The following is a 26669-nucleotide window of genomic DNA, read 5'->3' on the forward strand; positions in this document are numbered from 1 at the left end:
TTTTAGAAGCTCTCGTCCTCCTCTCATCAAATTTTTTTCCCTCTTAATATATTCTAGCCATCATATTATATAGCACTGTGTACTTACAATTGCTCATTTTGCCTTTCTATTCAGTTAATTCTTCTCTTTTCCATTAGGTCTATGACATTACGTGATTAAAAATTGACTAGCTGAATCCATATAAGCTCTATATAGAAACAGGAGGTCAATTTTCCCTGTATAACTCATGAGTAATGCAAAAGTCCCTGTCAGGGTGGAGGAGGGCGGAGCTGGGCCAGGAGTTGAAGAGGGGAATGATTTCTGCAGGGACATGAGACTTCCTGTTTCTACATAGGGAAAAGAGAAAAATTAGCTGGGATGAAAGGCAAAATGAGCAATTGTAAGTACACAGAGCTATATAATATGATGATTGCAATATATTAAGAGGATAAAAACTTTGATGGGAGGAGGAGTGCTTCTTTAAGTGGTGTCACAATAGTTGCCCTAAAGAAAGTGAATACTGTGACACATAAAGGAAAACTATTTTTAGGCTACTATTGTCTAACTTTGATGTTATGTTTGAGGTTCTTGTCCTGCTTGAAACCAATTATCCTCATTAAATTAGATGTCTTCTTTTATGGGTTCCTCCTTATATTTTGCTGCACTCATTTTTTTCTGCTGCATGCACCAGAAGCACTCTCACAAATGCAGACAGTGTGACACTTTACAGTTAGCATTTTTTTTTTTTGTAGTGTATAATGCATGACACATTGCTTTAAAGGGAATGCAGTTCAATCTTCAAGACATCATGTTATGTAGCAGGGGAAGCTGAACAGATTGATATATAGTTTTATGAGAAAAGATTCTGTATAACCTGTGTTTAAAGGGAATCTGTCACCCCATTTTTGGCCTATAAGATGCGGCCACCGCCGTCAGGGTCTTATCTACAGCATTCAGTAATGCTGTAGATAAGCCCCCAATGTAACCTGAAAGACAAGAAAAATGAGTTAGATTACACTCACCCGGGGATCTGGTCCAGTCCGATGGGTGTCACAGTCCGGTCCGGCACCTCCCATCTTCTAGAGATGACGTCCTCCTTCTTACTTCTGCAGCGGCTCCTGTGCAGGCTTACTTTCTCTGCCCTGTTGAGGGCTGAGTAAAGTACTGCAGTTCGCAGGCACCGGACCTCCCTGACCTTTCTCGGCGCCTGCGCACTGCAGTACTTTACTCTGCCCTCAGCAGGGCAGAGAAAGTACACCTGCGCAGGAGCCGCGGCAGAAGTAAGATGGAGGACATCATCTCTAGAAGATGGGAGGCGCCGGACCGGAACGCGACACCCGCCGCACCCGACCCTAGGTGAGTATAATCTAACTTGTTTTTCTTATCTTTCAGGTTACATCAGGGGCTTATCTACAGCATTACAGAATGCTGTAGACAATCCTCTGATGGTGGTGGCCGCAGCTTATAGGCCGAAAATGGGGTGACAGATTCCCTTTAATCATTTAAGCCTCTGTTCTTTCTGGTATTTTTCTTCTAGTGAGTGGTCCTATCAGTTATTGTATAAGTGTGCATACAGAGATAGTTGTCAATCACTGATAGGACCACCCACTGGACCAAAATGCTGACACAAGGAAAATCACTCCATGTGACTGCAGACATATGAATCCACACATCGCGCGCACTGCACACTGTGAGGATTCTCCAGTGTCGGCACCAGGAGCCGTGAGCGCGTAATGCAAGTATGTGATTTGCATACATGCCATCATGTGCCGACCAGATGGGTGCAGCCTCACTCAATGCAAGTATATTGAGCGAGGCCAGGCATAGTCTAGTCGGAATGTGTCCGTAAGTATGTAAATCGCAACGTTTTCTTTATCAGCAAAGTAAATTAAATTTCTGAAATCTTATCGATATTTTTTTCCTTGCACATTTCAAGTTTCAAATCTGCAGCTTGTCATTCCTTTCAGTGTATTAGCAGCGTTTTTCACCCATTCAAATGAATGAGGAAAAATTGCACCAAACATGCAGCAAATAAGCATATGTTTTACGCAGAAACGTTTTTGGTGCAGAAATATGCAGCATATACTTAACTTGTGCACATACCCTAAGACTGGCATTGTGCGCCTGGTCTTAATGAAGGGCTGTATTCTTCATTAAACTGTGCTGAATTCATTAAGAGACTACTTTTGGCATACTTCTGTATTTCTGGTGTAAAAAGCACTGGCACTTTTGCACATTTGATAGGCTGGTGTAGCCATGTCCCTTCTCCTTCCATTTTAACAGAGCTCCTTCAAACTGGCTCTTCAAATTGTCTCTCATACAATCCTTATTGAAAAAATGACTAAGTATGGAATGGACAAGGCAACTGTTAGGTGGATTCATAACTGGCTTAGTGATCGGACCCAAAGAGTGGTCGTAAATGGCTGCACATCCAGTTGGAAGAATGTCTCAAGTGGGGTACCACAGGGCTCTGTCCTGGGCCCTGTATTGTTCAACATCTTTATCAACGATTTAGATGAAGGAATTGAGGGTAAACTGATTAAATTTGCTGATGACACAAAGCTAGGAGGGATAGCTAATACTAGAGAAGAGAGAGAGAGGATTCAAAAAGATTTAAATAAACTGGAGAAGTGGGCAGCAACTAACAGAATGGTTTTTAACAGGGAGAAATGCAAAGTACTACATCTGGGCAATAAAAATGAAAAAAGCATATATAGAATGGGAGGAATAGGGCTAAGTGACAGCACATGTGAAAAAGACTTGGGTATACTAATAGATCACAGACTGAATATGAGTCAACAGTGTGATGCAGCAGCAAAAAGGCAAATGCAATTCTAGGATGTATTAACAGAAGCATACAGTCTAGATCACATGAAGTCATTATTTCCCTCTACTCCTCTTTGGTCAGACCTCATCTGGAATATTGTGTCCAGTTTTGGGCACCACATTTTAAAAAAGACATCAACAAACTGGAGCAAGTTCAGAAAAGAGCGACCAGAATGGTGACCGGTCTGCAAACCCTGTCTTATGAGGAAAGGTTGCAGGATTTGGGAATGTTTAGTTTGCAAAAGAGAAGACTGAGAGGAGACTTAATAGCTGTCTACAAATATCTAAAGGGCTGTCACATTGTAGAAGGATCAACTTTATTCTCATTTGCACAAGGAAAGACTAGAAGCAATGGGATGAAACTGAATGGGAGGAGACACAGATTAGATATTAGAAAAAACTTTTTGACAGTTAGAGTGATCAATGAGTAGAACAGGCTGCCACGAGAAGTGGTGAGTTCTCCTTCAATGGAAGTCTTCAAACAGAGGCTGGACAGACATCTGACTGGGATGATTTAGCGAATCCTGCTTTGAGCAGGGGGTTGGACCAGATGGCCCAGGAGGTCCCTTCCAACTCTACGATTCTATGATTCTATGATTCTATGGCAGAAAGCACTAAAAATCTCCAAATTTTTGCACAGCTATTGTGACTTTTCAATACAAGCAATTGTGACTTTTTTTACATCAGTTTTAAAGCTTTAATGACACATCCCCATAGAACCCAAAAACAGGGATAATAACCTCAGTGAACACGTCAGATCCTCACATTGCTCTCCTACATAGTCCATGTAAAAAGGCAGCCAATGGGCAGTCATTCACAGTGTCTTCCTGTGCTTGGGGGCTAGACTTCGATTTCACGGACCCTTTCCACTGGCAGTTTATATTCTTCATGCTTCAGATTTAAAAATGGTAATTTGCTCATTGCCACATTGTGTTCACTTAACGTGACACCATCTCATTGGACCTATCTAATTATTGTAGTGCTTTAATACCTTTTCTTTGCTGTGAGTAAAGATGAGTGAATTTGTCCGGATTCGGTTCCGAATAAGATCAGAATTGAATATTGTTTTTGCAATATTCGTCGAACACAGCTGAACATCATTAGAGTCAATGGGAGTAGAAATTACCGAATATGTTCGGAACCGATCAGAAGACACACATTTGGCACAAATATGGCTCGAATTTGTCAAAATCAGATTTGGGGACAAAATCCGAACAAGTTCGCTCATCTCTAGCTGTGAACGAGTAACATAATATATGGATTTCTTTTTAATGTATTTGCGGTAGATGGACCAATGACTGTTGTCTGCAAAATAATTATTTTTCTTCTGCTTTCTGTCTCACAGCAATGCAGATAATTTGAATGTTCACCCTGATCTGTCTCGCAGTGACGAGCAAATGCAAGGGGCAGGATTAGGTCGTAAAGATTTTTGGCGTAAGGTGTTCAAATCGCAAAGTGCTGCAAGTGACACTAGCAGTCAGTCCGAGCCTGACACCTCAGAGTGCACCACAGCTCATTCTGGCAACACCAACGAGAAGAGATCAAGATCCAGATCACGGCGGATATCACTGCGAAAAAAACTAAAACTTCCTTTAGGTTGGTGATGATAACGCACAATATTGAAAGACATTTTTAACATATTAATAAAATTGAATGTTTTATTTAGTTCTAGTATTGCTCATCATACTTTTCCATACTAAAGTCTTTCCAAATAATAGTCTTGTCCTTCTTATTTGCTGTCACAGGCAATTGGCTAAAACGTTCATCCCTCTCTGGGCTCACGGATAATGTTGAAGATCTTCTGGACATCAGCTCGGTGGACCGTTTGTCATTCATCAGACAGAGCTCTAAGGTAATTTTTTTAAATTTATTAAAGAGCTTGTTCTTGAAAAATGGAAGAGATGGATGTTTCAATTTGATGTCAACTTGTTCATTCCATGCTTAGAAGACATGGTGCTATCCTTAAAAATCATGGAGGTCATACAAAATACTACATTTAGTAGTTTTTGGTGTGAAGTGTATTCAGTTGTGCATCAACTCATTTGAATAAAACTGAAGATTTTGTAATGAAAGTTATATTATTATTCTTACTTTCATGTTATGGGTTAGCAAAAAGGTTCTATGAAACTCGCGCTTGTCAAAATTTTGGAAATTGTTTTTCTGTTAGTGAGATATTGATTAAAATTTTACTTTTCAAAGTGGATGTACTCATGTATGCTGAGCACTATATATTTCCACGCTATATTTTCCACTGTAACTGGGGCTGCACATTTTCAGTGACTACAGGCACTGTTAAGGCTGTGCTGGGTGTAACTAACCTGCTTATGCACGAAAAACTTTGATCAGTCAGAATGCAGCCAATCAGCATGTATAAATAAATTGCCAGATTTTCCATTTATCATTTTAGTGTACACACAAATTTTGACTACTGTTTTTCCCATTGTTATTTTTTTTTTGGGGAGAGCCAATGTTCTGACTGCAATGTTGGAGATTAGGCCGTTAACTATTAGGAGGAGTAATTGTATGCTTTGAATGATCTAACTTTTCTGGACGTGTTAAGACCAAATATGCTGTTTTTTTAATTTATGTAATAAGAACCGAGGAGTAATTTGAATTTTTGAATATTTAATATTTTTATTTACATTTTAAACAATATTTTTACATTTTTTTTGTACTTTTAGGTGATATCATATTTTGGGAAGAGTAAAAAATAACTGTGGGCCAGCCAGTACAAACTGGCAAATGAACAAATTACTCTGCCATATACTTGTATTTTCAGTTGTAAACCACTAAAAATTTCCATGATCAATTACATTTTTAGCACAAAACATTCTGCCATCAAACAAACTTTCACATATGATTTCCAAACATTGGCCAATATCGTCAAAATCAGACATTTTGCTCAACTTTTACCTGCATGAGCAGCTTTAGGTCCAGTGAGAGCCTTCTGCCATCTGCAGTCCTTAAGGCTATGTGCACACGCTGCGGTTTTTGCTGCGGTTCTGCTGCGGTTTTGGCCACAGCAGAACTGCAGCAGTTCTGCAGACAGTGTACAGTAACATTTTATCCTATGGGATTAACATTCTGTTGTATACATGCTGCGGATTTTTAACTGCGGAAAAGCTGCGGTTTTAAATCCGCAGAAACAATTGACATGTCAATTATTTCTGCGGATTCTGCTGCGGTTTGCCTCCTATTCCATTGTCCAGGTGGCAAACCGCAGGCCAAACCGCAGGTATTTTACCTGCGGTTCTGCAGATAAAAATCCGCAGACCAATCCGCAGTGTGTGCACATAGCCTTAAGAGGTTTTTCAAAATGTTTAAAAATTTGCCCATAGCTATCAATACAGATAATATAATTAACATTATTATTATTATTATTTATAAAGCACCATTGGTTCCATGGTGCTGTACATGAGAAGGGGTTACATGCAAATTACAGATATCACTTACAGTAAACAAACTAACAATCACAGACTGATATAGAGGGGAGAGAGGACCCTGACCTTTCGAGCTTACATTCTACAGGATGGTGGGGAAGGAGACAGTAGGTTGGGGGGTTGCAGCAGCTCTAGTGATGGTGAGGCGGTAGCTCCAGTAGTGGTGAAGAGGCAGCGGGAATCATTGCAGGCTGTAGGCTTTCCTGTAGAGTTGGGTTTTCAGGTTCCGTCTGAAGGATCCGAGTGTGGTTGATAGCCAGACATGTTGGGGCAAGGAATTCCAGAGGATGGGGACTATTCGGGAGAAGTCTTGGAGGCGGTTGGTTGAGGAGCGAATAAGTGTGGAGGAGAAAAGGAGGTCTTAGGAGAATCAGAGATTATGTGAGGGAAGGTATCGGGAGATTAGTTCAGAGACAAATGGAGGAGACAGGTTATGGATGGCTTTGTAGGTCAGTATTAGTAATTTGAATTGGATACGCTGAGGGAGTGGGAGCCAGTGAAGAGATTTGCAGAGGGGAGAAGCAGAGGAGTAGCGAGGAGAGAGATGAATTAGTTGGGCAGCAGAGTTAAGGATGGACTGGAGAGGTGCGAGGGTGTTAGCAAGGTAGCAAGGAGGCCACAGAAAAGGATGTTGCAGTAGTCGAGACGGGAGATGATGAGGGCATGCACAAGCATTTTAGTAGAGTGAAGGTTGAGAAAGGGATGGATTCTGGAAATATTTTTGAGCTGGAGGCGGCAGGAGGTAGAGAGAGCTTGGATGTGCGGTTTGAAGGACAGGGCAGAGTCAAGGGTTACTCCGAGGCAGCGGACCTCCGGTACGAGGAAAGCGTGATATCGTCAATTGTTATAGATAGGTTAGGTAAGGAAGATCTGTGAGATGGGGGAAAGATCATCAGTTCAGATTTGTCCACATTCAGTTTGAGGAAGCGGGAGGAGAAGAAGGAGGATATGGCTGATAGACACTCCAGGATTCTGGAGAGTAGAGAAGTGACGTCTGGGCCAGAGAGGTAGATCTGGGTATCATCAGCATAAAGGTGGTACTGGAATCCGTGGGACTTTGAGTTGCCCCAAGCCAAATGCATAGATTGAGAAGAGTAGGGGTCCTAGAACAGAGCCTTGGGGGACTCCAACAGACAGAGAGTAGGATGAAGAAGTAGTGTGGGAGTGGGAGACGCTGAATGTGCGGTTGGAGAGGTATGAGGAGATCCAGGATAGGGCAAGGTCTTTGATGCCAAAAGAAGAGAGGATCTGTAGTAGGAGGCAGAGGTCAACTGTGTCGAAGGCAGAGGACAGGTCTATTTCAATCCTTGCCAATCCAGCTCCATATTCCAATACTCCTTTCTGGTCTTCTATTTCCTTTGGGTGCAGCAGTCAATTCCTGTATATCCTCTCATGATTGGCTGGAGGGGTCATGTGTGGTTTATGCAATGTCTCTTCTGCCGCAAAGGTAAACAGAAGACCCAGTGGGGAGGATCAGAAACGCTTTGCTGGAATGGAAGGGAGTAAAAGGCTGAGTATATTAATTTATTTCCAACTCAAATTCCAATGACAATCAACTTGAAACTTTTTGACATTTGTGCCTAGGAATTTGGTATCACGTTTGGTTTCTATTAAACACAATCTACTCGACATGGAAACCATCAAATAATGGTTCCACCCACACTGTGTCCCAAAAATAAAGTTAAATAAATTAGATAATTTTTGGGTTCGGGGAGGGGGCTGACATGGTTGGTCTTTTTTTTTTTCCTAAGATTACTAGAATGCCTTCTGAACCTGTCTCCTCCTTCTCATTTGCATAGCATGCCACTGGCAATAGGAAGAGTTTGCCAGCACAGGAGATGGGGGAGACAGATAAAAAGGTAAATAAAAATAAATACAGTAACTAGCACAACAATCAGTACAACAGTTTTTACTTGTAGCAATTACTAATGGAAATGACGTAATTAATTGTACAATGCATTGTGTTTGACTTTATTAAAAAAAAATGTTTTAAAGGGAATCTGTCACCCCTTTTTTGAGATATCATATAATGATATCATTCAATTGTGTGTCACATAAGGATTCTCTTAGTACTTTTGCTTCCCCCTGACCCCGCACCTTTCATGCATAAATACCTTTTTATATCTGTTCAGATGTATGTAAACTGCCGCAGTCTGGTCCGATGGGCGGGGCTTATTCACCTGCTTCCCCTCCCTGTCTTGCTCTACGCATTTCTTCTTGTGTAGAGCAAGACAGGGAGAGGGGAGCAGGCGAATAAGCCCCGCCCATTGGACCGGACCGCAGCAGTTTACATACATCTGAACCGATATAATAAAGATATTTATGCATGAAAGGTGCGGGGTCAGGGGGAAGCAAAAGTACCAAGAGAATCCTTATGTGACACACAATTGAATGATATCATTATATGATATCTCAAAAAAGGGGTGACAGATTCCCTTTAATTTAAAGGTATCTGTCAGCAATTGCACCCGCCTCAAAAGTATTAGTATGTGCATGTAGTCCTTTCAAAGACAAGTCCAGCAATATCTTTACTTGGCCAGTCTGTTTCTCCGTTACGGAGAAATCAGCATTTAAATTGATAAGACAATGAGTCTGAAGAACTATTTGTACATCTGATGACTCTGTCACTCCAGCTCTATTCCCTGCCCAGCACCACCACCTCCTGCTTCACTGAAAGTCTCTATGTTGGGTGACTTCAGACAAAGTTGGAGCTGGAGTGACAGAGGCTTCAGATCTAAAATAGTTCTTCAGCCTTATTTGCATATTAATTGTAAGAAAGCAGGAGGTAAGGTCCTGGATAGCAGCTATGTGCCACAGAGGTAGTTAGCCTCGGTAATGTAAACTCTGCACCAGTAATACTAGATTACTAAGAGCATTAATTTGACTACATTTTGGGTGCAGGATTTAGGACCAACCAAAAGAGTCTGGGTGAAAAAGTTGTTCCCATAACCTAATCCAGGGCTTACAGGCCTAATAACAGCAGCTGGATTAGCTCAGCAGTGTGGAGTTGTGCTGGAACTGAACAGAGAGGTGTTTGTCTGATGAATGCATTTAAACTGCTTGAGTTGATACTACCTGGAATGCAGAGAATGGTGAGCCTGCTGCATTTACTTGATGCCATTGTGCCTGAAGAAAGGACTGTCCATGTTATTCATTTGTACTGGAGAAAAGCTGTTTTAATTTCGGAGCTGTAAAGTTTATGATGGACAATAAACATTATTCTGTTCGGATATAAAAACTCCGTGCCTGTGCGGATCCAAACTGTTACCTGAAACCCGACTCATTTCAAATGCTGATTTCTCAGTAACAGAGGAATGGACTGACCATGTAAAGTATTGCTGGACTTGGCTTTGGAAGAGCTACATGCACATATAAATAGTTGGGGGTGAAATTCTGCTGAGAGATTCCCTATAAATGGGCTATAAACGGCATGAGAGAATAATTCCATGTGATATTAAATGCTGCTCAATAATAGCGGAACTGTCACCCATTTATTAGAATGAAAATATTGACATTTTTGTTCTCTGTAAATATAATTGTCACTTTTAGTTACAACCTGTCATCTTTTTTCATCACCATTGATTTTTTTTATTAACTAATTATTTTTGCTGAAATCTAGGCTAGGGTTACACAGTCACTTTTTGAAACACTAAAGTCACAGCCTATAGAAACACTGTAAAGCTGAGTTCAGACAAGCATATAATAAATCTTCTGTTTCCCTGAAAAAAATAACAATGTATAGTGTTTCATATGTCCATTTTTTACATCCGTGTGACATCCATTTTTTTACATCCACAGCTAAACTGATAAAAAGTCCCACTCAGTTGTCTATGTAATCTTTGCAATGTGTACGTTAAAAACGGATGCCATATGGAAAGTTGTTAGTATGGCACCAAATTTGTTTAAAACAGCCAATGAAATCTAAAGCTACTTTGAGGACAAAATGGTAACATGAACTAGCACATTGATTAACATTGGTCCGTATGCACATAGAATGCACTCAGAGTAAAAAATGCTTGTCTGAACGTAGTCTAAGGCATCATGTATGAAATACAATCATGGTAACCTATGAAAATTCAGCTTTAATTTTTTCAAATCAGATCATAAAATTAGACATTGATTCACTTCCACAGATATGCACAAAATTTCTCATTGATTCACTTCCACAGATATGCACAAAATTTCTCCAGATGTTTTGTTGGACAGCACTCGGGCCAATATTATACCATGTGACGGTGCAGATCAGCAACTATTTTCTCATGCCGATTCAGCATGAGAAAACAATCGAGAATTAGATTGCACACACCCATACGAGTCTGTGGGTGTGTGTGAAACATCGGACTTCTCTCGAATGTTATCAAGGTGCAGTCTGATTGCTGCGGGCGCTGGCAATGGAGGAGGAGGAGAATTTACTTTCTCCGTCTTCTCCGCACCTGTGCTGAGAGTCTCTCATGCAAGAGAATCGGATCACAGAGCACGGACGCTCAGCTCAAATTCTGACATCGCCGAGTGTTATTTGCATAATCGGTCCAATTCTCTCACGTGAGAGAATCGACGACCATGTGACCTTGGCCTTACAGGGGTTAACCTGAACTATTGTTTTTATTTATAATGGGCCTGAAAACTAACACACAGGTAGTTGCTTACTTTCTTCCTGCACCGGCTCAGAGCGGTCACTGACTGCTTCTACTGGTAATCCATCCAGCTGCTATACGTCAGCAGCTCTTCGTCTGGGCTGCTCTGTCGACAGCTCTGCAATTAGGCAGCAGGGAGCCAGCTGTCAATCAGCATGACATCCCCAGCCACACCCTGTCAACAGAGCGGAGCGGGAGAGAAGCCGTTGCTCTGTCCATGAGACGTTAATGAAAGCCGCTGAATCGCTGCCGAGAACAGTCTGTGACAGGAGCTGCTACCTGCCTGTTAGTTCTTAGGCCTGTAGTTAAAAATGTATACTGTCCTGGATAACCCCTTTAAGTTTAGAGAGACAAGAGTACTGCCATTTTGGCTACTGATTGGCATATCTGATGATGCTGTGACTTATTGATAAAAGCAGACAAAGCTATTCTAATCAATGTCAGTTCTCCGATATGTTCACATCGTCACATCAAAAATATCATGGTCTGAAATCACTTTATTCTGTTTAATTTTTGACAGTCCGGTCAGCCCTTTAAATGTTGTGTATTATGCTGTTTTTGTATTTTGTTGTTTTTTTTTAAATAAATTTATTGTATTTTAAATATGGAAAATGTGCAATTAAAGCTGTCATGTGATGTGAATGATGTCAGGAGCACACTGAGAAGTGCCCAATACCAATCTGCCCCATTAATTAAATAGATATAGATGGATCTATGAATGTGCACACTTACAATGGGATCTATATTGATAATGTATGTTTTCTGTGATTACATGTGTTGTATGTAGTCCTGTGTAGAACACACAAAAACTTTAAGCACTTTAACTGTTATTTCTCTGTTCACATGATCACACAGAAATTCTCATATTTCTCATTGATGAAGGTGAAATTTACAAGTGCTGTAAAGTTGTCAGAAGCTGGTCCGGGATCAGGGATGGATGGCGGCAGAGACGAAGAAGAGAATTTTTTCAAGCGTCTTGGTAAATGGCGCTCAAGCAGAAGGAATACATCCAGGCTTCATCACACAGAAGAAAAAGATGGTTAGATATCAGGGTTCTCTTTTTCTGTTCCTTTGCAATTATTTTACCTTCTTTCATTGATTTTTAACACTTTTGCTGCTGAGGTGACTTGCAATGGATTTCTAAACAGTTCGCTGCAACCTCCTTCCTTAGCAAAACAAAACCCATAATAATTCCTACTTCTCATAATATTCCTATCTAATTCAACAGTGACTTATCCATTCTTTCCATCTCTCCTTTTTCTTTTCTTTATTTCCCTAACTCTTCATTTAATAATAAAACTTAAAAGTAATGTGGGTGCTTTGTTTGGAAAGCATCCCTATTTGCCTTCTTATAGTGTAGGTGGTCATTTTGTTGACTGGTTCAGGAGCTCATGAAAAATTTGTGACATCACTGATATACTGCACTGGTGTCGCTAAGTCCAAGTAAGCACATAAGCACACCTAAGTCCAAAGACTTATGAAGGCTATTGTCAAGAAAGGAATAGACACGGGGGGCATGCTCGTGGACATATATGCAAGTGTCAGTCACAATTATTGCCCCTATAGCAAAGCCTCCTAAAATATCAACTGCAGTATACCCAAGGGTACCAGACACAAGTCTTATTAGCCCAATTAAACCAGCTAGTCACATGCACCTTAACATTGCCAGCTACACGCCTTCTTAAAAATGCCATCCAATTGCCTCATAATGGTCTCAGCCAAATGCCCCATAACAGTTCCAGGTTTATTCATCCATAATAGTGCAGCGGCATTGCCCAAAAATATTGGATATGAGGCACAGACACTTAAATAGAATCTGTCAATAGGATCAACCCCCTAAGCCATCTATTTGGCCATGTAGGTCATAGGAAGCTGAATAAAGTTATTCCTTGATATCTGCGATCCAATGTCATATTCAAGAGTAATTCATTTTTTTATTAATATGTAAGTTAGCTGTTCAGATCTATGGTCTGGACATGGACCCCACTAAGAATCTGCCTCCAGAGCTTATATTAATTAAAAGAGGGCATTATCAGTGTGAGACATGTATTGACTGACAGTCTGCTGTCAGGATCTACATGTCTAACACTTTTAATGCTCCCATTTAAAATAAGCTCTGGAGCCAGATTCTAAGAGAGATCTATGTTCGACCCATAAATCTTAACAGCTCAATTACATATAAGAAAAACGTGGATTACTCTGGAACAAAACCACGGATTTCAAATATTAAGGTATCAATTTATTCAACTTTCTATGACCGACGTGCACATATAGACGGCTTAGGATGATCACCCAATTGAATACACCAATGTCTATACAAATATTTATCATATCCTTCAAAATGACCGCCTTCACTGTGATCCAGCATGAAATATCCTTAGAAATCACAATTGGATTTTTACCAATGAGCATGTAGGTATGATCTTCCATCACATAACCTCTTCACATCCCACAGCATGCTTCCTTTGAACCAAATGCACCTTTTTTTAATTAAGAATTTGGAGTCCCATGTTCCCAAAATAACATTATTAAATCAATTCCATGTGTTATGGACTCACAATCCATACTATTTTTTAGTTTTCTATTTTCTAGAAGTATATTTTTGTTAATAATTCAAAACATTTAATGAGATGAAAATTCCACCCAGATACCTTGTTTCAATTATCTATTTTCTTCTGTGTTTGCATGATCAGCATTTGCATAACCATTTTCCAAATAAGACACTGTCCTTTTTGCATCAGCACTATTAAAGTTTAGTTGAAATGTACAGTTATACAGGACTTATGAAAGCCTATATCAATGTATGAAGGTTTTCAATACCAACTAGTGGTGTTGGTGGCAGTAGTTTCATTCCTATTTGCCAATAACGTTGAAAAATATAGCTTGCTTTGAGGATAAGATCTCCGCAGTCTGCTGTGTACCTTGCTTAATTATTACACATGGTGAGATAAAATGACTATCTTCATCCATTGTAGAGTCAGTACTGGGTACACTGCACTTGTTGTCATTGTCATAAGCTCTAAAGATTTTCATTTTGGCAGATGATGGTTATGATGGAGCTGACCTCAGGACAATGCCTTTGGCTGCATTCCATCTCTGTCTCTCTGCTCTTGTGCTGTGCTGTGTGAAGCTTTGGAATCTGCTGGATATTTATTCTTTTAGCCATTTTTTCCATCAGGCCAATATTTGTGCAAAGGATATAAGGAATAAAGTGCAACCTAAACCTCAAGAAATAAGATGGACCAGCTGATTCCAATGCATTGTTAAGATAACTGCAATATATGATATCTTCATTGCTATTGTCATTTTCAATATTGTTGGGTTATGTGTGCATAGTAAAAGACAACTCATTATTGAATCAATCAATGAACAGGTCTGTTACAGTGTAGTAAAACTGTAGTCTCACTTACATTAGTTTTTTCTGTATTAAGGTAGATTCTATATTCTCAAAATGAGTAAATTTACTAGTAATGAAGTTTGCACAACCGTCCCTTGAGTTTTAGGACTTTTACTTCCTTGTTACTTGGGAAGCGGCTGATCCTCCTTGAATTACAGTTCTGATCTAAGAGCTCTATCCTGCTGCAAGGTATACATGGTCTGTCCGTGTTTGTTCTTAGTCTACACTCTGATTAGTATATATACTTTTAGAGATAACAAGGCCTTTAAACAAGTACAGGGATCAAGAAAGTGAGAAGAATTATTAGGAAAACTGCTTTGGAGGCTGACAATAGTGAGGGACTAGTGATTTTACAGGACTGATAACAGCTCAAGAGCTGAGAGGGAGGGAGATGAGCATCTAACTGCTGTATAAAAATCAATGGGCTGGAGAGAGGTGACTGGGATGTTAAGTGTTAACTCTTCTCTCAAATCTAACTACTGAAGGCCAAGCTTTTTGGAATCAAGCTCTACATTATGTAAGATAAAAGCTTTCGCAGTAGCAGAATAAAAGCTAATCAATTGCATACTTGGTTATTTGATGGTCGACATGGATGGGCTGAGTCTAGCAGAACAGAAACTGCTTTCACTTAGTTGCTCTGTTATGGCTCATATGGAGTCCCCTAATAGTGCCCATAGACGGTGGTCAAGTCAAAGGCATAAATTATTAAAAAGATCAACACATCCTATTTCATGTTAACAGTATTTTTGGAATATAATATTGTGGAGACACAAGGGTCAGTGGGTGCTCTCGTCCGCTGGCCTGGCTGTCATTAGAAAGACCGCATGGACCAGGGCTCATCCCACTAAAAGCCTTTTCTCCTTCCCCATAGGTAGAATGCTTCTCAGACAGCACAGTGTGAGGGTAACACACTATGATAACAATTTATTGGCTCAACAGCAGTCAATAACATATAGTATAGTCCCAGCAAGTGCATAAGATGGTGCAAATGACAGAGTCTCACCCTTCGGCTGGCTTTACAGGAATTAGAACATCTGGGATTTTAGAACTTCCAGGGCAAACTAGCCTACCCCGCTTTTGGCAGGCACCCACAGAGAGGAGGTAGCGGCAAACCTAGGAAGCTAACAAAGATCATTGATGTATGTTGCCAGGTGACCTGATTTACCAAACTTGGGTTCTCCAAAAGTCTCAGTGAGTTCATGATAGGCAGTGGATCAAATCTTAAAAAGGAGAAAACGGAGTAACGGATACAAAATATATGCAAAAGTATAAATTTTATTAGTACTCACATCAAGTGCTGACAAGTATACAAGTTGACTAAAATAGGGGGGATAAGCCCCAATGATGCAACAATCAGGACAGACAAGGACAGGGTAAATAAAATGATACCAGTGCTCAAAATCTACATAGCACAACGTTCAGTCAGCCCATGGGCATTGCACATAACAGACATATGTCTAATGGTAAAAGATAGTCAAATATGGCATACTCAATTAAATGTGTATTGTACATAGTTGTACATGTCTAGAGCGCAAAAAAAAAAAAAAAAATTAAAAAAAAAAAAGCAATTTTTTTTTTTTTTTTTTTTTTTTTTTTTTTTGGCGCTCTAGACATGTACAACTATGTACAATACACATTTAATTGAGTATGCCATATTTGACTATCTTTTACCATTAGACATATGTCTGTTATGTGCAATGCCCATGGGCTGACTGAACGTTGTGCCATGTAGATTTTGAGCACTGGTATCATTTTATTTACCCTGTCCTTGTCTGTCCTGATTGTTGCATCATTGGGGCTTATCCCCCCTATTTTAGTCAACTTGTATACTTGTCAGCACTTGATGTGAGTACTAATAAAATTTATACTTTTGCATATATTTTGTATCCGTTACTCCGTTTTCTCCTTTTTAAGATTAGCATATGGAGTGGTAATCCATGCACAAGGCGTTTTTGGACCATGGTCACCGCCTTGTCTCGTTCTCTGATACTGGGCATTATCATATATGTAGTGGATCAAATCTGTATTCTTCTGATTGGAGTCATGATACCTTGGCTGCTGTTCTCTAGAGTCTCCTTATAGAAGGAGAGAGGTCCTGTTTTATACCCACAGGTGTCCTTCAGGCTATTACCCACAGGTTTGGGGGAAGTGAGACGAGGTCATGTCTCATTGTTCAAGTGTTCAATTAACCTATATATTCTGTCCTTAAATGCTTGCAGAACAACAAGCTGCATGAACTGATACAAAAGGTAGTCAGTAGGCATTCTCCAAATTAACAAACATTGATTGTTCAATTAACCTGCGCCTTTGTCCCTCAAGGATAGCAGAACAATAAGCTGCAAGGACTGATACAATAGGTAGTCAGCACCCATTCAACAAATCAACAAGCATCAATTCAACCTACAACAACAGTCAACTTTCAGGCTTATATGAACAATAGCTTATGTCTCTTAGCCTGCTGAATAATATGTCTGGCATAATTAAGAATAAATGCTGTGTCATCACAATTATTATGAATCATATGGATATAAGCCAGAAATGGTGGTGATAGTTAATTTGGTTATTAACACTTTTAATATATGAATTTTGAAACACAATTTAGCTTTACATATTTACATATTTTATTACTGTAGTCTCCATATGCTTTTTTCCCACAAATATATAATCTATTAGCTAGTTAAAGACTATTAAATTAAATGTGTTTATTTAGCCAAGATGAATATTTTAAAATAGTATTATTGATGAGCAGATAAGCTAAAGCCAAAACTATTCCCCTCTCCCTAGTGAATATATATCAGGAATATGAGATGATTACATGTGCTTCATTTTAAGCCAAACTGACATTAGAATAATATATTAATTTACTTAAGATATTCCACACTCTGATCTAGATATACAGCAATTATGTTGATTATTTTCTGTTACTAGTAATGATTTAATTGTATTATTATACAAGCAGAATTATACAGAACTGATAATTATCTGACTTGTTTCCATATTTCCATTTATGGTACATGTTAAAAAGAAACACAAATCTAATGCAGAGGTGTGTGGAATACCTTGCAAGATCATTGTCTGTACATGTCACCATAATATGCTGGGTGTTGTGGGTGATACCACCATGTTCGCTTAGCATCAGACCACACATTAGAATAGAGCGCTGGGGTAATCTAATGTAATGGAGTTCTCAAATGGCTCTTTTATTTGTGAGATCTTGTGCTCTTCCCCCTCTTTCTTCCTACCTTTGCCTTCTTCAGGATGTCACAGCTTTGATGACCATGGTGCCACCAATCAGGAATCTGGGAAAGGCAAAAATGTGGTCAACTTGGGAGCAATAAGACAAGGGATGAAACGGTTCCAGTTCTTGCTTAACTGCTGTGAACCAGGAACTATACCTGATGCTTCTATTTTGGCTGCAGCTTTAGATTTGGTAAGCAAGAATCTAAGTCTCTGAACCTTGATTTTACAGATCAGTGGTTCCAGTTCCTTGACATATATACCTAAGCGGTAACAATCTTCTCACTAAACTTTGCATGAGAGCTCCATTTTGCTTCTTAATGTACTTGTTTTCTATTTTCTGCTCATTTTTGTAATTCTTCGAATTTGAAAAAAAGCAAACAATCGCATTTTGTATACTTTGGTGTTGTGTTATGTAAACTCATTAGCCATATTTACACATACCATATATTTCGGACTATTGTGCACACTTTTAGCAACAAAACTGAATCTTTCTGAAAAGTCCCTCCATATTATAGTCCACAATCACCGGTACTTGGCAGGATGAAAATCCATGACTGGTTTCGTAGTGACAATCAAAGCAAAATTCTCTGCTTGATCATTGTGAGAACTGTGCAGCTGTTATTAGCTGTACAGTTCCCCTTCCTATTATCTGGTAGTGATCTCTATGATCAGAGCCAGATAGGAGAAGAAGCTATGTGTTGTATCCAGCTGTTCATAATCACTGAGTTTGACCTTCTCTTACCAATGATTTCTTTGATCAGTGCAGGGTGGAATTTGAATATAATGCACACATGAGTTGAGCTTCTTGGTAGGACACATCACCTAAACTTGGGAAAGAAAGTTAACCACCAGATAAGCTAAAGTGTAGAGTACAATTCTTTCAAAATTCGAAGCTAAATGGCTCTACTGCCACCTATACACCCTGATGATGGCATGGTTGTGATTTAATTTGTGGATAATAAGTAGGTAAGTAAATTGGAACAGGAAGATGTCAATAGCAGAGTGATAAATAGCACTTTGCTCTAGATCACTAAAAGGGGACTTGTCTTGTGATTCATGCTGCCAGAACCATGGGCAGAATGAATCAGAGACAGGCCACCTTATTACAAATATCCATTTTTTACTCTGAACATGAAGCTGGGAGCGAAGTGACCAAGAAGAAAAGTCAATGGGGCGGCCCTCAATGTCTTCTCCCTGCCTAGTTCTCTATGATTGACAGTTCTCTCCCTATACACACATAGGGAGAGACCTGTCAGTCAAGTAGATCCAGGCAGGAAAAAGTTGCAGTGACTTGTTTCCTCTTTTACCCTAAAACATAAAGTAATGAGGCACTGTTGTAGACCACCAAAGCTAGTAAAATTAACTGCTCTTTTTTCTAGTACCACCAAGGTCTGGTTATAATTAGTATGAAATATTTTTTACTCTTTTCCATTGTCTGTTTTATGTAATATATATATGTTATATGTAACAAGTCCAATGTACAAGGGATATACAGTTAATGTTAATAATATGTTTAAAAGAAGTTATCATTAAATAATAGTAAAGGAAAAGAGGATTAACAACCAAATGGACATTCAGCGTGTTTTATACATAAAAAAACAAAGCATCCAAATATAGGAACATATAACCAAAGTTATGATTAACAGAATATAGCAAATCTACATATTGAAGTAACAGGGGAGCAAGGCTGAGGGACAAAAACAGAGCCATTATAAATATATATTAGGATTATATGCAAAATAGAATGTACATGAAATGTGTTCTTGTTTCTGTCCTCTTAACCTGCTTTGGATATTGGTTCTCAAATTATGCAACGCTCCAGTTTTGCAATAGATGTTTGGCAATTTTTTTCATCATTGACTTGCAATTTGTGGTTATTTTCAGCTTTTCATCGTCTGGTTCATTCCTCTCCATTTGTGATTTGTTTCTGTGTCCTGTGATTCCATCTCTATCCATTATATCATATCTTCACCTTTTCCTTGTCTCTTCTTCAATCACCAGGTAAGATAAAACATAAATAGGCCATTGCAAGGAGGCAGGATGTTTTTTCTTTCTTACATGCACAGTTCACATCACTGATAGCTGAATTACTTTCATATAGAGTATAGCTTTGGTGTATAAACAGAGAGACCTTTAACTGATATGCTTTAAAAAGGATCATTCATTGGATGTTTTAATTTAAATTGAGCACCTCCCCCAATTTCCCCAGCTCCACTGATTCTAGAAGAGGTTTTCTTTTTTCTCTGTGAACCTCTGTTCCAAAGTTGTCCCCCTCTTCCCCCCCAGTAGTAAAGAGTGCCTAATTTGAACATTTTCCCTTTTTCAAACTATGCTTTTACCACAGGTTTTCTTTGAGGCCATTTTCTTTTTCTCCTTTATGATGCTGGCCAGTAAAAAACACAGCTGCATCATAGAGGGGAAAGACAAAAAAACCACTGATAAGGTCAAAGCTGCAACCTATCTTAGCGTGTTATTATTAGTCAAGATTTGTCTCACCTGACAACACTGAGAACTCTGCAGTTGCTGTGTATCTTCCTTCTATTGGAGCAACAGAGCAAAGGAGAACAGTGGTACACCACCTGCAACACAGTCTGGTCAGCACTAACTCTCTGCTGCTCTCATGTGTTAAACTATACTTTCGAACGAGATGTAAAAGCTATACATTAGGTCAGGCTGGCCATATAGCTTTTGGCTGAATACCTATTCAGCTATCTCTCCCGATCCTCCCATATATAGACATGGAAGTTAGGCTCCGAGTGCATGTGTTCTCACTAGGAAGGGGGGAGTAAATCCACTGCCAGAAACTTTGTTCTATCTTTGAACAAAAGAATTGAATAGTTGAAATTCTTTTCTCTATTGCGATCTGACATCAGGTGAGAATTGGGAGCCCCCATGGACATTAGGCGCCAGGCCAGCCCTAACAAAATCAGCAGATTCGAAGCATATACTGTACATCTTATCATTTAGCAGCTTAAAGAGGACATCCTATAAGTTATGGGATAAACATAAAAGTGACAGTAGATTAAATTATAATACTTTTCTCAAGGATGTATCATTAACAAATTAGATGATTTCTATCAGTATTACAGAGACTCAGGTCTTACTTTCAGTTACCAAAGTGAGCGCAAAATGAAATGAGATTCTCTTTGTAGGGGGTGGATGTGATTGAGAGAATTTGGCCTGTTTTGACATTTTGTAGCCTCCCTGGTCCATAGAATACATTGGGAGAATTTTTATTTTATTCATAAATTCACAAAAATCGCATCACAGACATGCAAATTGCCTCTTCAGAAAGAAAGAGGACTTTTACTCTACAGCGCCACCTATTGGTAGTAGCGATCCTACAAGTCACAATCAACCCTTTAATGAGTCTTGTAATATGACTTAGGATACAAGCCAAATCAGAATCTCAATTTGCAGACATGGTGTTTCGAGCTATTGGCTCTCGTCAGTGAGTATGAGATCTGATTTTGCTAGGTGAGAGGCTCTGGACTGAGGTCTAAGAGGTAAGGTTTCTCCTTGCGTAGAGTGACATGCCAGCTGTGGCTTGTCAAGGTAAGGAGGTTTATTCGCCATGCAATGCTAATAATATGCAAATTGCCTCTTCATAAAGAAAGATGACTTTTACTCTACAGCGCCACCTATTGGTAGTAGCAATCCTACAAGTCACAATCAACCCTTTAATGAGTCTTGCAATATGACTTAGGATACAAGCCAAATCAGAATCTCAATTTGCAGACACTGTGTTTTGAGCTATTGGCTCTCGTCAGTGCAAAGTATGAGATCTGATTTGGCTAGGTGAGAGGCTCTGGACTCAGGTCTAAGAGGTAAGGTTTCTCCTTGCGGAGAGTGACATGCCAGCTGTGGCTTGTCAAGGTAAGGAGGCTTATTCGCCGTGCAATGCTCCTCTGGGAAAATAATATGCAAATTGCCTCTTCAGAAAGAAAGAGGACTTTTAGGCCGGAGTCACACTAACCTGCGCAAAATGCGCTCCGTATTTTACATGCGTAATACGGATCAATGACCCCTAAACAGTGGTCCGTAGGTCATCCGTAAGCAAGGTGTGGTCGCGTATTTTGCGCATGTGTGCATCCGTATGTAATCCGTGTGGCATCCATATGCAATCCGTATGGCGAGATTTTCTCGCAGCCTTGCAAAATGGACATTTAACGGTTTTGAGGCCTGCAAAAAATTTAAATCATTAGCCTGCACCCTATTTAGACACTCAGAAACAGGTGGATGCCTACATTCTGTACATTTGTCACCTTGCTTTCACGAGGTGTGTTGGTGTTCTTTGTGCAGCATGGCAGAGGGTCTGACATTCAATACAACCGAGCAGGTTCTCTTTACCTGGCTTTTGTCACGGCGCTTTGGCCAACCATATCCTGTGATAGTGGATCCGCGGAGGAGGAGACGCATGTGGGTACATCCACTTTTGAGGCAACGACTCACAAGAGGGCATTTTCACCGCCTCTATTCGTCTCTGCGGGGGCATCCGGACAAATTTTACCAGTACTGTCGAATGAGCATTTCCACATTTGATTGCCTCTTGGAGACAGTGCGCCCTGGGATCACATTTCAGGACACTAGGATGCGCCAAACCATATCTGCAGAGGAGCGACTTCTACTCACAATACGGTATGTACTCCACAACCACATTCTCTATGTTCATAATGTGTGTGTTAATTTATGTTTTTTGGCCTTCTTGGACAATGTTTAATACCCTCATCTTACTCAAAATATGTTTCACCTGACACAGCACAATGTTACATCTAATATGTACTGCATATCACTTAGTCATTGTGCCACCAAATATGTGTGTTGTTCTCTCTCATTTCCTACCAAGTTTAGTCGGCATGTAACTGATTTTTTTTTAACTTTAGCCATTCTAACCTGGACTATTTCTGTTGTTCGACAGCTTCCTGTCCACTGGCCTGTCTTATGCCGCCCTCCACCATGAGTTTCTCATTGGAAAGTGCTCCATTTCAGGCATAGTGAGGTCTACATGTGCACAAATCTGGACTCCATCAGGTGGTCCTACCCGAGCCCAGGATGGAAGACTAGTTAAGGATTTCAAGGGACTATGAGGAGGACTGCCAGTTTCCAAATTGTATTGGGGCCTTGGATGGCAAACATATCAGGGTGCGTAAGCCGCCGAACTCAGGCTCCCAATTCTTCAATTATAAGCAATACTTTTCAGTTGAATTGTTGGCTCTGGTAGACCCTCAATACAAGTTTATAATTGTTGACATTGGGGCCTATGGAAGGACGGGAGACTCTAGAGTCTTCAATACTTCCATAATGGGTCGGCGGCTACGCACCAACCAGTTGGATCTACCACCACCACGCCAGCTACCAGGCTCCCCCGAACAATCAGTCCCTTATGTCCTTGTGGCAGATGAGGCCTTTCAGTTATCACGTAATGTCATGAGGCCATATCCCCGGCGCAACCTTGACCACAGGCGCAGAATTTTTAACTTGCGCCTATCACGTGCTAGGCGACTGGTGGAGTGTTCCTTTGGGATTCTTTGTGCCAAATGGCGGGTACTCCAGTCTGCCATTCAGTTGAGTGAGCAAAATGTGAATGAAGTTGTGAAAGCCTGTGTTGTTCTGCATAACTTCACCAGGATACATGATTGCTCCTCCTCTGATGGTGTTGTGCGTAGGCCGGACAATGTGCGCAGGGTGAGACCACCTATCATCCCTCAACGTAGACCGCTCTCTGGCCTCAAAGTGCGTGATATATTCACTAATTACTTTATCTCACCTGAGGGGGCTACTTCTTGGCAAGAGAATGCTGTGTCTATGTTCTAATTTTTTTTGGTCAAAGTGTGTCTAAATATATATTACTCAAGCCTTTTTATGATTCTATGAGTGTTTCTTTGCATTGGTTGGTGTCTGTTAGTATGTTGTGAGGGATAGTGAGAAATCACACAGAGACGTTAACTAGAGTAGACAAATTTTTAGTTTTGCCTTTTTTTTTTTTGGTTTTGCTTAAAGGCAAACATAATTTTGCCATAACACAAATTTGGCAATGGCCAAAATGACCCTTTGGGCCTTCGTTAACTTGATGTAACATTAACATAACTGAAAAAAACTGCAACAAACATTATGCAATAACAACATTGCTGCATGCCTACATTAACCTGGATTAGGCAACAAAGGGTGAGCTCCATCACCAAAATAAAGTCAATAAGATAACACTCACATTTCCTCATAATGTTTTCCAAACATAGAAAGATTCCACCATGACAGGCAAGGCTACCTCACATCTTTCACACAGATATTACCTGTCTGTAGAACAGACAATATTTAAGCATGCTATACTGGAAAGGATGAAAGTACAAAGCTCACTTGTTAAGACATAGAGAAAGCGTGATATTGTGAATGCTGGTCGCCTCAAATTGGTTTACTAGAGAATGCTAATAACAAAGTTGACTACTTAACTAAAGGCAAGCACGCCTTTCCTATGCATTAACAAGTGATTAGTGTATTTTCATCCTTTCAGGTAACAGTATAGCGCATTTAAATATTCTCTTTTATACACACATGTAATATCTGTGTGAAAGGCGTGAGGTAGCGTTGCCTGTCATGCTGGATTGTTTCATATGTATGGAAAACATTGTTTACAAATGTGAGTGTTAAATTATGTTCTAAATGTTGGTGAAGGAGAACACCTGGTTTTTTTGTCTAGATTAGAAGCACCAGTTACATGTCACTGGACATCTCCAAAGTTTTGATTCATAAATCCTCATATGTAGGGGAAGGGGAACGGGGAGGAACAGCCTGTGGGTGCTGCTGGACATTGTGGCCAACATCGCCCTGTGTGGGGCCATACTGTTGCCCATGATGCTGTTGTTGTCCAGCCTCCTGGGCCTGTTGGTGATACTGGCCAGAGTAATAATGATGATGGTGAGGGGCTTCTTGTTGGCTATGGTAGGCCCGTGGCTCATACCCACCAAGATAGCCAGATCGTCCCCAACCAGGTTGGGACCAGCCTCCAACACTGGGTGGGTACAAGTGGCCATATTGGTGGGGTTGGCTTGATGAAGACATTTGGGGCTGCGGAATAGAAGGATGGGTAGGGGGAGGAAGGGGTTGAGGTGTTGGCCCACGTATTAGGGGCTGTTCAGACCCTGCTTGAGCAAGCATCTGTGTGGATGGTCTCATGCGCATTAAATTTCTTGGTGACAGCTGCCACCTCTCCAGAAATTCAAACACCTCATATGGGGTATTGGGGGGGGTGCTTGCATCAAGCAGGATCTGAATACACTCCCTAATACGGAGCCGGACCTCACAGGTAAGGGCACGGAGATAAAGGGTGAGGCTACGTGCATAGGCCTCCTCACCATCATCTGTAGTGACTCTGGACAAGTAATTCAGCACCCCAGTGTCCACATTGGTCCTGCTCTCTTGAATGGCGACCTGGCGCCTTCTTCTTATTCGCCGTGTTGCTAGAGCAGCCTGTGGGGAGGGCCTGATCTGGGCAGTTGGGCTGCTGCTCAAGTTGCCCATCTCTTCCAGGATGGGTGAGGTTGCAGCTGCAGACCGTCCTGGTGGTGTGTTGTGTCGGGCAGCCATTGTGTGCTCTTGTGATGCCTCCTCTTCAGACATCCTTCTTGTAGGGGGAGAAGATGGGCCAGCCACCTCATCCCCTACAGGATCAATAACGGGCTCTGCCTCTGAGGCCGTTCCTCGATCCGTAAGGTTGGATTGAGTTCTGTTATGAAATAGAACAGAGGCAAAAATACATCAATATTTTTGTCCCTGTAAAGTATTTGTGTAATGTTTTTGTGTCATGTGGTGTGAGGTATGTACTTACGGTCTCAGAGCCAGAATTGGGGCGAGGAAGTTCAGCCGGTCATAATATATATATTTCCGCTTGACATGGCCAGCATCCCCACTCCTGGACCGCTGCTGGCGTTCCCGGCGGTACTGGTCCCGGATGCTTCTCCACCGTTTCATCACATCTTCCATTGCAATGTGACAGGAAAGATTGTCAAAATCACATATTTGAGAGGTCACATTTTCAAACAGTAGTCTAGGCATGGGGCCTTATGGGGTGTGCGTTCTACCCATGGTGGCATATGTAATTGGGCCGATACCCAGGGTCTCATTAGCTCCCCTGAAACTAATTTTTGTGGCTAGGAGGATGAGGAGCTTGTGGCCTAAACCCCTAATTATGGCTGTGTGAAGCCACGTGTCACATCCTAATGTAACGGCCTCATGAGGCTAAAATTACATGCCCAGGAAGGGGGGGGGGCTGATTGTAGAGTCATTTTATAGCGCACGCTAACGTTAATTAAATTTTTATGGTTGCACTTACGGATTTTCTGCTGCTCATCACGTGGTCTGTCACCGAAGTCATGGTACATCTGGCGACAGATGCGCCTCCATGACGCCTCCTTTCTTGTGCGGTTCGCATAGTTTGCGTCGCGTGGGTCCCATATTTCTGGACGCTCCTGCACCAGCACAATTAGCATCTCCACATTTATGCAAGTGGACGCCATGCTGCTGCTGGACTCCGTGGAGGCTGACTTCCTGGATGTCTGGAGCGCTTTTTGAGCTCATTTGCATGTCTACGCTTCCTGATGATGGATTGGCCCATTTCCAGTTCACCAGCCAAAAGACCTGCATATTGCTCGCAGGTCACACGTGTGTTCAGTGTGTAATCCGTATTTTTTGCGCACCCATAGACTTGCATTGGCGTGCTACGGGCGTAGTACGCTGACAATCGCAGCATGCTGCGAGTGGCACGGAGCTGGAGGATACGGAGGAGAAATATACGCCTGGTGCGAGTGACCCCATAGAGAATCATTGGTCCGTGTCTAATGCGTGCTTTTTGCGCCTCTCACGCACCCGTATTCCTCGCCAGTGTGACTCCGGCCTTACTCTACAGCGCCACCTATTGGTAGTAGCGATCCTACAAGTCACAATCAACCCTTTAATGAGTCTTGTAATATGACTTAGGATACAAGCCAAATCAGAATCTCAATTTGCAGACACAGTGTTTCGCGCTATTGGCTCTCGTCAGTGCAAAGTATGAGATCTGATTTGCTTAGGTGAGAGGCTCTGGACTGAGGTCTAAGAGGTAAGGTTTCTCCTTGCGGAGAGTGACATGCCAGCTGTGGCTTGTCAAGGTAAGGAGGCTTA

The 26669-nt window shown here is 40.9% G+C and overlaps 2 protein-coding genes across 23 annotated transcripts in view; one reads left to right on the forward strand and one right to left on the reverse strand.

The window, feature by feature from the left end:
• LOC141054300 (protein unc-80 homolog) overlaps positions 1-26669 on the forward strand; it is a 305587-nt gene that overhangs the window by 119360 nt on the left and 159558 nt on the right. For 14 of the 22 annotated variants that reach the window (XR_012221396.1, XR_012221397.1, XM_073551595.1 and 11 more), the window contains 5 exons: positions 4151-4401; positions 4551-4657; positions 8045-8104; positions 11762-11918; positions 17534-17706. Coding sequence is in view for 20 of the 22 variants with exons in the window: in XM_073551595.1 (XP_073407696.1) it covers positions 4151-4401; positions 4551-4657; positions 8045-8104; positions 11762-11918; positions 17534-17706 (748 nt within the window). In the remaining 2 variants the exon portion in view is untranslated. The remainder of the gene's footprint in view (positions 1-4150; positions 4402-4550; positions 4658-8044; positions 8105-11761; positions 11919-17533; positions 17707-26669) is intronic. The other 8 variants (XM_073551606.1, XM_073551611.1, XM_073551613.1 and 5 more) reach the window with 3 other exon arrangements.
• Positions 17740-25828, reverse strand: LOC141054192 (uncharacterized). The gene is made up of 3 exons (XM_073551426.1): positions 25339-25828; positions 24810-25236; positions 17740-17871 (listed from the first exon to the last, which is right to left on the reverse strand). The coding sequence occupies exons 1-3, from the start codon at positions 25563-25565 to the stop codon at positions 17740-17742; spliced, it is 786 nt and encodes a 261-aa protein (XP_073407527.1). The 5' UTR covers positions 25566-25828.

This window comes from Dendrobates tinctorius, unplaced genomic scaffold (genome assembly GCF_039654945.1).
Source record: "Dendrobates tinctorius isolate UK_male_01 unplaced genomic scaffold, ASM3965494v1 ptg000177l, whole genome shotgun sequence".
Lineage (NCBI taxonomy): Eukaryota > Metazoa > Chordata > Amphibia > Anura > Dendrobatidae > Dendrobates > Dendrobates tinctorius.